This window comes from Rhinoderma darwinii, chromosome 4 (genome assembly GCF_050947455.1).
Source record: "Rhinoderma darwinii isolate aRhiDar2 chromosome 4, aRhiDar2.hap1, whole genome shotgun sequence".
Lineage (NCBI taxonomy): Eukaryota > Metazoa > Chordata > Amphibia > Anura > Rhinodermatidae > Rhinoderma > Rhinoderma darwinii.
The window spans coordinates 10,380,992-10,393,813 of record NC_134690.1 but is presented as its reverse complement, the minus strand read 5'-3'; the positions used below and the strand labels follow the sequence as shown (position 1 = coordinate 10,393,813).

General features: G+C 41.2%; 1 protein-coding gene across 1 annotated transcript in view; it reads right to left on the bottom strand.

Annotated features, from left to right (window-relative positions):
• The window catches only part of SCARA3 (scavenger receptor class A member 3), a 134,369-nt gene that overhangs the window by 42,473 nt on the left and 79,074 nt on the right, over window positions 1-12,822 (bottom strand). Inside the window, exons 2-4 of the mRNA XM_075860819.1 lie at window positions 3,088-3,162; window positions 2,255-2,374; window positions 127-225 (exon numbers count right to left, since the gene is read on the bottom strand). Coding sequence (XP_075716934.1) covers window positions 127-225; window positions 2,255-2,374; window positions 3,088-3,162 — 294 coding nt within the window. The remainder of the gene's footprint in view (window positions 1-126; window positions 226-2,254; window positions 2,375-3,087; window positions 3,163-12,822) is intronic.

Sequence of the window (12,822 nt, the reverse complement as noted above, 5' to 3'; positions counted from 1 at the left end):
CCTGAATAGAGGAAGGGGCTGTAAGAAAAATCTAGGTGGGCGGAGCTTGCTTTTTCTGGCCTCTTGATTGGCTCTTTTTAGAGCAGCTATTAGAAGCAATGGAGCCCAGAAAATCCCAATATTTACCAAGCTCCTGAATATCCACTTGCACGGAGACAATCTTCTTCTCATAGCCGGACTTTGCAGAGCTGAAGTCATCGTACAGGGAATTGACTTTCCTGAAAACTGTAAATAACACAGGAAAATGAGGCGTCATCCTCCAATATTTACTCATCGCTTGACATTCTAATTCGATGCCGTCATTCTTATTTACGCCGCCTAAAAATGTGTCCTCAACTTTTTTTTTTTAAAGAGACAGTAACTTATTTGAATGGTTAAATGGGTATTTTTCATTTTCCTACCACATTTCCACTTACTGCGAAAAGTTTCATGCTTTCTACTTCCTGTGGGGGAGCTATAGTTCCATTCAATTCGAACTTCCTGGTTTTTGAACTGAATGCCAGAGCTACAGTGTAGACTGACACCAAAGCAATAGAAATACGTCATACAACTCATATTTCTACTTATATAACTTCTCTTTATTTCAGGGTAAACTGTCACGTGATCAACAAACATTTCCAGAGGTAAAATCAACCCTTATATTTAATTACAGATGTAGCAGAGTTGAGTTTGTCATTTGGCACAACTCATGGGGATATCACAATATGTTATTAGTAGGTTTAAGTAGGAATATCCCATATTGTTATCTCAAATGATGGGACCCTATAAAAGAGTTAAGTAACAAGTTCAGTTCTGCTACATCTCAATAATACAAAATATGAGCTTGGATATAATAGAACATCTTGGACGTCCTTCATCGCTCCTCATCATATGATGGATCATGTTTATCAGTCGTCAGCCCCGATCTGGCTGGACACGGGCAGCAGCTCGCTCCGAGTTTTTGTTATTGCGACTAGCTTGGAATAAAACCGGGATTACAGGGAGGTCACATGCTCTGACGTTTTTCATGTTTTTGCTGAAATTTCATGTTCTTTCCCCAGTAAATCAGACACAGATGACGACTCTCCCACAACCCTTCGTCTGGTCACAAACAACATCATGGCAAATAAATAACATTTCGCAAGATTTTATTAAAGGGTTTTCCGGGATTTTAATACTGACGGCCTATCCATAGGATAAGTCATGAATATTGGATCGCTGGGGGTCCGACTCCTGGCACCCCAACCCATCAGCTAAAAAAAGAGGCAGCGTCCCCTTCAATGTTTACTCAACCACAGCACCATACATTTGGTTGTGGCGCTGCCTGGTACTGCAGCCAAGTGCAGCTTAGTCTCATTCAAGTAAATAGGACTGAGCTGCAGTACCAGAAACCACCAATACCAAATTGACGGCGCTGTGCCTGGGTAAACAATGAAGGGGATGGCTGGATAACTGTGGCCCCTTCTTTGAGCTGATCATCAGGAGTTGATCAAATAGAGGTAGCCCATGCGGCTGCTATTATAGGGCCCTTAAAGAAAGGGGACTCTGTCCTAGTTGGTCCCATCACCTTTGTTAATAGGTGGAAGGAGATTAATGCAGAAATCCCATTTCTGGAGGAACTACATTGTCAGCAAACAAGGGGATGGGGTATTGGGGCAAGGGTCATGGTAAAGTGGTGGAGGGGGAAACAAAAAACAGGACATTTAGTTCTGGGTGGCAAAATCAGGCATCGTTATGGAGTCCCAGTTCGATCAGTTCTATAAGGACCCCTCTCTTTTGTGTATGCGACTTTCCATATCTACATGTACAAAAGGGTAGTCACCCAGACATGGAAGCAAGTGGTTGCTAAGCAACATGACAAACACTAAGAGAGAGAGCAGCAACAATATAAATAAAATATACATTCTCCAAAGGCCTAGAACACTAATCATATTAGTCAGCACAATTGCTGTAGTGCACTTAGGCTTTAAGATGTTTTCTTAAAGGGGTTTTCCACTTTTGGATATCCCCTGTCCAGCAGCGGCGTCCCCCAACGATGAGCTGATCACAAGGGTGTTCTTGTTGACGGAACACATGGCACCCACTGAAGTCAATGGATGTCTCTGTAATATATGTGGGGTCCACCATAACCTGATCCTGGTGGCTCTCCATTCCGATCAACAAGAGACCACCCCTCCATTAGCTTCATCCGCTGGTAATATGGAAAGGGGTTTTCCAAAGTGGATAGTGGAGTCGTATTAATATTACTACTATGTTCAGCTTGCGGCAAACTTACCCAATGATGCTAACACGACGACAGCAATGATGAGGATCACCACAAAGACGTAGAGGACCTTCACTGAGTTCTGGAGGGACAGGTTCTTCTGACACTTAGCACAGTTGGTCCTGGTCCTACCTTGAAATTATAGATCACAGATAGAATTGAGTGACGTATGCGATAAGAGAAATGGTGACAACCCGATCCTCAAACTAAAGTTGTTTCTAAAAAAATGGGTAATATTCTAGTAGTATTTTTATTTTGCCGTCTTAGATGGGGAGTGATACGACTGGTGTCACTTTTTTTTTTCTCTGCAGCTCATTGACCAGTCAGATTGAAGCTTGATTTCAACAACTGAAGTAGATAAGACAGTCTGGTTGCTAGGGATACACTGTTTAACGGTTACATCTGTTTCTATGGTTTTGTCAGGCCTCATGTCCCTAGCAACCGGTCTTTCTTCCATGACTCAGGTCTTGAAGGTTTAATGAGTTCCAAGCTGACAGCACAGTAGAGACTTGACTGAAATACCTAATTTTGGACCCTCTGGTAGAAGAAGGGTACAATTGAGGTGCCCATACACATTTGATAGCTGAATGCTCGTTCGACCAACAGATATTCCTCCCGCTTGTCTTCACTCATATATATATGTATGCTCGACTTGGCCAAGTGTGCATGTTTATTTCCCAGTGGGAACAAAGGATCAAACCTGCTGAAGTCCAACATGCCCTATCCTTCTTTGCCCGACATCTACCCTAGTCGGCCAGTCCCATGGAAATAGGCGGGTTCGGCTGACTTGAGTCTAATGCATACGGATACCTTTGGCTGCTGCTTATTCTCCAAAGTTTACATACCATTCTGCCTGTGTCTAGACGAGGGCATGTCATCCTCTTCTTGTAGGAGCTCCTCATCTGAAAGACAAAAAAAGTCTGTCTCCGTTTATAGTAAATAGATACAAAACCGTGTAGGTTACATCACATTTGTTCTGGTCTAACACCATTATGGCGTAACCTAAAGCTCCTGGGTCCCAATGCAAAATCTGTAACAGTGCCCCCCACCTACCAGGTGACATTTATAATACTGGTCTGTTCTTATGAGGCAGAGGAGCCGTTGGGCCCAAGTATGACCCTGTTAGGACGGTGGTGGTGCTAAAGACCCCAACACCAGACAATGGCTGTCACATGGGTAAAGCATACTTCAACACTCACAGAAAACAAAATGCACAAGTAACTCACCAGTGGACGAGCGGAACCGAACACCGACTGTAGTAGAATTCGGAGACAATGCACAAATGGAGTGGATGGCAGATGAATAGCATGCAAGCAGTAACAGGTGAATAGACAGTGTACAATAATACATAGCACCAGTGGAAACCAGTGGAACTACTGATCCCGGGAAACACGTAAACCCACAATAAAAAAAACTAGATCTCTCAGAGGACCAATAGGTCCCACAGTACAGATAAATACATAGACAAGAACAATGTCACCAACAAGAATCTAGAAAGTTAGCACATGGCAGAAGAAGTATAACCAGTGCATGAGTAAACAAGGCATGAATTATATTTATATATATATATATATATATATATATATATATATATATATATATATATATGCCCAAGAAAAGTACTCGGCCTTAATTAACCAGGCAAAGTGAAATTATGACCAAATCCAGATTCAGACAAAAGGCATTGCCTAGTAACGCCCAAACACAGAGATAACAGAGGTCATTGATTAGCAACAGTCCTGCTGCTAATCGTAACAGACCCATTCTTCTGCACCCCCTATAGGTACACCACTGATTATGGCATAGAAACTGATCTGACTTCCCAAAATGCCATTCAGGGGGTGGAAAAAATCGTTTGTTATGCACCTCCCCCTTTGAAGCGTATCAGCCATTCAGCAGAGCCAAAAGGGATCATTTGGCAAATTGACCTCAACCATAAAAAAAAACAATATATAAGGCGTAAGGGGCAGGGTAGCTTATTCTGGATTTCTCATAGCAGTAATGGATCTAAAACCTCAATGCAAATCTGTATTGGGGCTGCTCAACCATCATTTATAGTACTAATGTCTCCTTATGGGGAAGGGAATATTTGGCTTATAGCAGCACCTGGCTCTTATGCAATTGCAACCACTACACCCCCCCCCCCCCCCCACGGACCGTTTAGAGAGTTGCAACCAGTAGTTCACAATTGAATTAGACATTGTATAGATCCTCTCATCTAGAGACAATCTAATCAGATGACAAGTCCCCCCCCCCCCTATAGCACCATCTGTTATAATGTAATATGCCATCATGATTTATAAGATGGGCTTATGTTACCTTCATTTACACCACTAAATGCTAAAACTATAGTAAATGACATTTGCACAGTCGGAACTTAAGGGCACTGTAATGGCAACCAGTAGTGGTCCATTCTGCGTTACCAGTGTAGGAGATATCTGCTATATGGCAGCCATTGGGAATTTTATTCCAATCCATAAAATAATTTTACATGTGCAATTGCTGGAACTCTGACTAACGGTTCATTTCCAAGCCAAAATTATTTTTGACTTGTCGACATCATATTGCTGGCAGGCACAGGAACATAGGACCTCGCCAGTAATAGCGAGATGACATCATTAGTTTAGCAGGGTGGGATTTTTTTTCCAGCAAGTGTGACAACTGGGAATTGAGGATTAAATGTAACTGAGCTTCCTGTATTATTTAGTAATCTGATGTTCTTACTCTATACGAGGAGAAAAGCATAAACTGATCCCCTTTAAGGGTATCTATGGGGTTCTCCACCCTTCTCATAGGTTTGTATGGCATAGTTTCTCTACTTTGGATACAGGCCAACCACAAATGGGCCTGTAACTTTTCTGTATATTACATAATACGCTGATACCAGCCAACATTCTGCTCAGTATGGGATAACATGGACAATTTAGTCTTTCACCACGCGTTTCTTTGGTTCTTTCTTCCTGCTCTGTGGAATATCTGTTAGAATGACATAACACGATGATAGCACCAAATAATCTAAGAAGTCCATGAGGCTAGAAGAACCCATTTGTGATAAAAATGAATCCACCAGGACTGGCCGGGATACCAAGCGGCGGATGGCCCCTGTACTATGGTTGGCTTCTGACCACCACCGGCTTTGACCCCAGCAGCCTTGAGACTAAGAGTCGGTTTTCGTGGCCCCTGTATCTGTATGGTTGTGATGACCATGAGGCTTTCTGTTGCTGCTGGTAACCTGCGGTTCCTTCACATTGCCCACCCTGGTTTCTGTATACGCTATCCAGACAGTGAACTGAAGACCTGGGGCCAACAGAGTTTCTAAACCCTAAAGAAGTTGCGGGAAAAGGGGGTGCTATAGGTGAAATACATAGTCCAGTATAATTGTTTCTCTGGGATGAACCTGGTCCATCACGTACAACGTTCAGCCATAGCATAAAACCACTCACAAGTTTAGTGATTAACAATGGTTATCTCATTACAATGGCGACTGTCAAGGGGTGGGATATATTAGGCATCAAGTGAACAGTCATTTATTGAAGTTGATGTGTTGGAAGCAGGGAACGTAGGGATCTGAGCGACTTTGACAAGGGCCGAATTGTGATGGCTAGACGACTGGGTCAGAGCCTCTCCGGAATGGCCGGTCTTGTTGGGTGTTTCCAGTATGCAGAGGTGAGTACCTACTAAAAATGGTCCAAGGAAGGACAACTGGAGACAGGGTTCATTATCTAAGGAAGAGATTGCACCAGGATGCATTATGGGAAGAAGACAAGCCAGCGGAGTCAGCGTGATGCTCTGGGCAATGTTCTCCTGGGAAACCTTGGATCCTGACATTCATGTGGCTGTGACACGTACCACCTACCTAAACATTGCTGCAGACCCTTTTTTATGGCAGCGGTATTACCTATCTGTAGTACCCTTTTTCAGCCGGATAATACCCCTGTCACACGGCAAACATTGCTCAGGAATGGTCTGATGAACATGACAAAGACTTCAAAGTGTTGACTTTGCCTCCAGATTCCCCAGTTTTCAATCCGATCGATCATCTGTGGAATGTGCGGGAAAATCAAGTCCGATCCATGGGCCGCACCTCACAACTTACAGGACTTAAAGGGTCGGTTGCTAACACGCTTGGGACCAGATACCCCAGGTACCTTTAGAGTTCGTGTGGAGATCATGCCTCGACAGGTCAGAGCTTTTTTGGTGGCATAAGGGGGACCTACGCGATATTAGACAGCTGGTTTTAATGTTCTGGTTGAACAGATCGTATTTGGGGTGGTAAATGTGGCTTTACGTCTTTCATAGGTTCTTCATATTTCCTGTTCTTTGGCTACATCCCAACCACCCACAAGAAGGTCCTCAACGTCTATTACATAATACTGTGATAGCGGCCAAGGTTCTCGCACACCCCTGTGGCTCGTCTCTGAATTGCTTATTATAAGCACCTGCAGTTTGCAGCCAAAGACCGGTCTTCTCCTTGGCTTCGCTTTCTGCAGTTGAGCTCTTAGATTCTAGTACTTTGGGAACTTTCATTTGTTTCTTAACCCCTTAATATCGAAGGTATTTTAAACCTTAATGACAGAGCAATTTTTTAAGTTTTTCCATCGTCACATTCAAAGAGCTATAACTTTTTTAATTTTTGCGTCGACATCGCTGTATAAGGACTTTTTTTTTTGGGGGACAAGTTGTATTTTTGTATAACACCATTTTTGGGTACATATAATTTATTGATTAACTTTTTATGAACTTTTTTAGTGGGATACTGGATATTCTTTTTTGTCTTAATTTTACGCCATTTACCGTGTGGTATGAATAACATAATAACTTTATTCAGCGGGTCGTTACGATACCAAATTTATATCGTTTTTTTTATGTTTTGTTTTTTTTGTAGGACGACTTGTAGTTTTTATTGGTAACATTTTGGAGTAAATGCGACTTTTTGATCACTTTTGATCAAATTTTATTGAAGGCAGGATGAACAGAAAACAGCAATTCTGGCGTTGTTTTTTATTTTATTTTTACGGCGTTCACCGTGCGGGTTAAATAATGTAATTGTTTTATAGTTGGGTTCGTTACGGACGCGGCAATACCAAATATGAGTAAAGTATTTTGTAAGGGGAAAAAGTGGGTTTTACATTTTTTTTACTTGGGACTTTTATTTCTTTATTTCAAACTTTATTTAACTTTTTTTAGTCCCACTAGGGGACTTTACTGTTCGATCATTTGATCGCTTTTATAATACACTGCAATACTTCTGTAATAAAACTGACAGTCATCTGCTAGGCCATGCCTCTGGCACGGCCTAATAGGCTATCACTAAAGGCAGACCTGGGGGACTTTGTTAGGCTCCCGGCTGCCATAGAAACCATTGGCACCCCACGATGCAAGCGGAGTGCCGTGAGGTAAGAGAGGGAGCCCTCCATGTAAAATCACTCAGAAGCGGCATTCGCTATTCAGCGCCGCATCTGAGGGGTTTAATATGATTGGACCCACTGCTAGAGGTCTACGACCATTGCCCTGAAGCCCGGGTTGTTAGCAACAGCCCGGGCTTCAGGAGATCCCCGCACGATGCGGGAAAAGTTCTTCTGAAGTGCCGACGTGAAAAGGCGGCACTTCAGAAGAACTACTCCAAACGGCCAACGTAAAAACACTATACGCCATTCGTTAAGGGGTTAAGGAACCTCATTGAAAACAACTCCGTGTCAGAGAAATCCAGGAAAGAGATTATTCTTCTGGAACCCAGCTATTAATCTTCCTCGATGAACATCAAGTCTTCTTGGCTACAATCATTTTTATTTATATAGCGCTAACCTATGTGCAAACAAGACCAGATATTACATAGAGGATTGAGGGCCCCGCTTGCAAAAGCTTACAATCTAGGAGGAAATAAAGGTGACGGGTTAAAAGGGCTTTGTACAATGGTCCAACCATAGAGAATACACATAAAGCTGCATGAGCCAGTCGCCAACCAATATCTGTGTATACATTAGGATGCATGGAGCGTGGGGGATACTGGTGACCAAAGAGATCTGGTTCTGGGGAATAATGTAGAGGGTTCTGGGTTCAATTTAGAGGAGTCAAATTAGGAAACGTGATAGGCCACGCCGTGTTTTTAGGGCACGCTTATAACTCTGGATGTTGTGAATTAATCTGATTGTTCGTGGTAGTGCATTCCAAAGAACTGGTGCAGCACGAGATAAATCTTGGAGATGGCAGTGGGAATTTCGGATTACGGAGGACGCTAGTCTTAGATCATTAGCTGAAGGTAGAGAACGGGTAGTGTGGCAGACAGAGATGAGGGAGAAGATGTAAGAAGATGCAGCACTGGGGAGAGCTTTGAGGGAGAAAGTAAGAAGTTTAAATTGATTTCTAAAGGAAATAGGCGAGAAGTAGTGACTGCTAAACTCAGGATAGATTGGAGAGGGGAGAGTTTGGTGACGGGAAGCGAGATCATGAGTTGCAATAATGAAGATGAGAATTAATCAGAGCAACAATAAGAGATCTGAGTCAAACATAAGCCCTGCTGCATGGGAGTTATGGTAGTACCACACACTGAGATGGAGGCATCAGGTTTAGGTAGCCTGAATAACACTATGTTATCGAGGTCAACCAAAAGACTACCAAATAAGATGCCAAGGACCCTGTGTGGTCAGTTAGGATGATGACCCATTGTACTGGTTTTGACCAATCACAACCACTACATTGACTGGTGGAGCTCTTCTTCCTTTCACTCACACCATCCTCTATCTACAAAAAGTGACCATCCCTCATGGTGATACAAAAAGCCCACCAATGTCACTTTTTTATCCCCTTTGGTTGTTGGCACAGATCCAATGTCAAGGTCAAGAATGGAATTGCTCACATGAATTCGGGATATAGATATATAAACTCCATGCAGATGCTACCACTTAAACTGAGGAGGACCTTATGCTCCATGTTTCTCAGCCACCCCGAAAAGTGTACATACATGATAAGGTGTTACCTCCAAAAGTCAAACCACAAGATATATTTTGGCCAATATAATACCACAGACGAGGATAATATAATACTACAGAGGAGCATAGTGTAATACTACAGAGGAGGAGAATGTAATACTACAGAGGAGGAGAATGTAATACTACAGAGGAGGAGAATGTAATACTACAGAGGAGGAGAATGTAATACTACAGAGGAGGAGTATGTAATACTACAGAGGAGGAGAATATAATACTACAGAGGAGGAGGAGGAGAATATAATACTACAGAGGAGGAGAATGTAATACTACAGAGGAGGAGAATATAATACTACAGAGGAGGAGAATGTAATACTACAGAGGAGGAGAATGTAATACTACAGAGGAGGAGAATGTAATACTACAGAGGAGGAGAATATAATACTACAGAGGAGGAGGAGGAGAATATAATACTACAGAGGAGGAGAATGTAATACTACAGAGGAGGAGAATATAATACTACAGAGGAGGAGAATATAATACTACAGAGGAGGAGGAGGAGAATATAATACTACAGAGGAGGAGAATGTAATACTACAGAGGAGGAGAATATAATACTACAGAGGAGGATAATATAATACTACAGAGGAGGATGATATAATACTACAGAGGAGGATATTGTAATACTACAGAGGAGGAGAATGTAATACTACAGAGGAGGAGAATATAATACTACAGAGGAGGAGAATGTAATACTACAGAGGAGGAGAATGTAATACTACAGAGGAGGAGAATGTAATACTACAGAGGAGGAGAATGTAATACTACAGAGGAGGAGAATGTAATACTACAGAGGAGGAGAATGTATTACTACAGGGGAGGAGAATATAATACTACAGAGGAGGATGATATAATACTACAGAGGAGGAGAATGTAATACTACAGAGGAGGAGAATGTAATACTACAGAGGAGGAGAATGTAATACTACAGAGGGGGAGAATGTAATACTACAGAGGGGGAGGAGAATATAATACTACAGAGGAGGAGAATGTAATACTACAGAGGAGGAGAATGTAATACTACAGAGGAGGAGAATGTAATACTACAGAGGAGGAGTATGTAATACTACAGAGGAGGAGAATATAATACTACAGAGGAGGAGGAGGAGAATATAATACTACAGAGGAGGAGAATGTAATACTACAGAGGAGGAGAATATAATACTACAAAGGAGGATAATATAATACTACAGAGGAGGAGGAGGAGAATATAATACTACAGAGGAGGATAATATAATACTACAGAGGAGGAAGAGAATATAATACTACAGAGGAGGATAATACAATACTACAGAGGAGGATAATATAATACTACAGAGGAGGAAGAGAATATAATACTACAGAGGAGGATAATATAATACTACAGAGGAGGAGAATGTAATACTACAGAGGGGGAGAATGTAATACTACAGAGGAGGAGGAGAATATAATACTACAGAGGAGGAGAATATAATACTGCAGAGGAGGAGAATGTAACACTACAGAGAAGGAGAATGTAATACTACAGAGGAGGAGAATGTAATACTACAGAGAAGGATAATGTAATACTACAGAGGAGGAGGAGAATATAATACTACAGAGGAGGAGAATGTAATACTACAGAGGAGGAGAATGTAATACTACAGAGAAGGATAATGTAATACTACAGAGGAGGAGGAGAATATAATACTACAGAGGAGGAGAATGTAATACTACAGAGGAGGAGAATGTAATACTACAGAGGAGGAGAATATAATACTACAGAGGAGGATAATGTAATACTACAGAGGAGGATGATATAATACTACAGAGGAGGATATTGTAATACTACAGAGGAGGAGAATATAATACTACAGAGGAGGAGAATGTAATACTACAGAGGAGGAGAATGTAATACTACAGAGGAGGAGAATGTAATACTACAGAGGAGGAGAATATAATACTACAGAGGAGGATAATATAATACTACAGAGGAGGATGATATAATACTACAGAGGAGGATATTGTAATACTACAGAGGAGGAGAATATAATACTACAGAGGAGGAGAATGTAATACTACAGAGGAGGAGAATGTAATACTACAGAGGGGGAGAATGTAATACTACAGAGGAGGAGGAGAATATAATACTACAGAGGAGGAGAATGTAATACTACAGAGGAGGAGAATGTAATACTACAGAGGAGGAGAATGTAATACTACAGAGGAGGAGAATATAATACTACAGAGGAGGAGGAGGAGAATATAATACTACAGAGGAGGAGAATGTAATACTACAGAGGAGGAGAATATAATACTACAGAGGAGGATAATATAATACTACAGAGGAGGAGGAGGAGAATATAATACTACAGAGGAGGATAATATAATACTACAGAGGAGGATAATATAATACTACAGAGGAGGACGAGAATATAATACTACAGAGGAGGATAATATAATACTACAGAGGAGGATAATATAATACTACAGAGGAGGAAGAGAATATAATACTACAGAGGAGGATAATATAATACTACAGAGGAGGAGAATGTAATACTACAGAGGGGGAGAATGTAATACTACAGAGGAGGAGGAGAATATAATACTACAGAGGAGGAGAATATAATACTGCAGAGGAGGAGAATGTAACACTACAGAGAAGGAGAATGTAATACTACAGAGAAGGATAATGTAATACTACAGAGGAGGAGAGAATATAATACTACAGAGGAGGAGAATGTAATACTACAGAGGAGGAGAATATAATACTACAGTGGAGGAGAATGTAATACTACAGAGGAGGAGAATATAATACTACAGAGGAGGATAATATAATACTACAGAGGAGGATGATATAATACTACAGAGGAGGATATTGTAATACTACAGAGGAGGAGAATGTAATACTACAGAGGAGGAGAATGTAATACTACAGAGGAGGGAATGTAATACTACAGAGGAGGAGAATGTAATACTACAGAGGAGGAGAATGTAATACAACAGAGGAGGAGAATGTAATACTACAGAGGAGGAGAATGTATTACTACAGGGGAGGAGAATATAATACTACAGAGGAGGATTGATAATACTACAGAGGAGGAGAATGTAATACTACAGAGGAGGAGAATGTAATACTACAGAGGGGGAGAATGTAATACTACAGAGGAGGAGGAGAATATAATACTACAGAGGAGGAGAATGTAATACTACAGAGGAGGAGAATGTAATACTACAGAGGAGGAGAATGTAATACTACAGAGGAGGAGTATGTAATACTACTACAGAGGAGGAGAATATAATACTACAGAGGAGGAGGAGGAGAATATAATACTACAGAGGAGGAGAATATAATACTACAGAGGAGGATAATATAATACTACAGAGGAGAAGGAGGAGAATATAATACTACAGAGGAGGAAAATTAATACTACAGAGGAGGATAATATAATACTACAGAGGAGGAAGAGAATATAATACTACAGAGGAGGATAATATAATACTACAGAGGAGGATAATATAATACTACAGAGGAGGAAGAGAATATAATACTACAGAGGAGGATAATATAATACTACAGAGGAGGAGAATGTAATACTACAGAGGGGGAGAATATAATACTACAGAGTAGGAGAA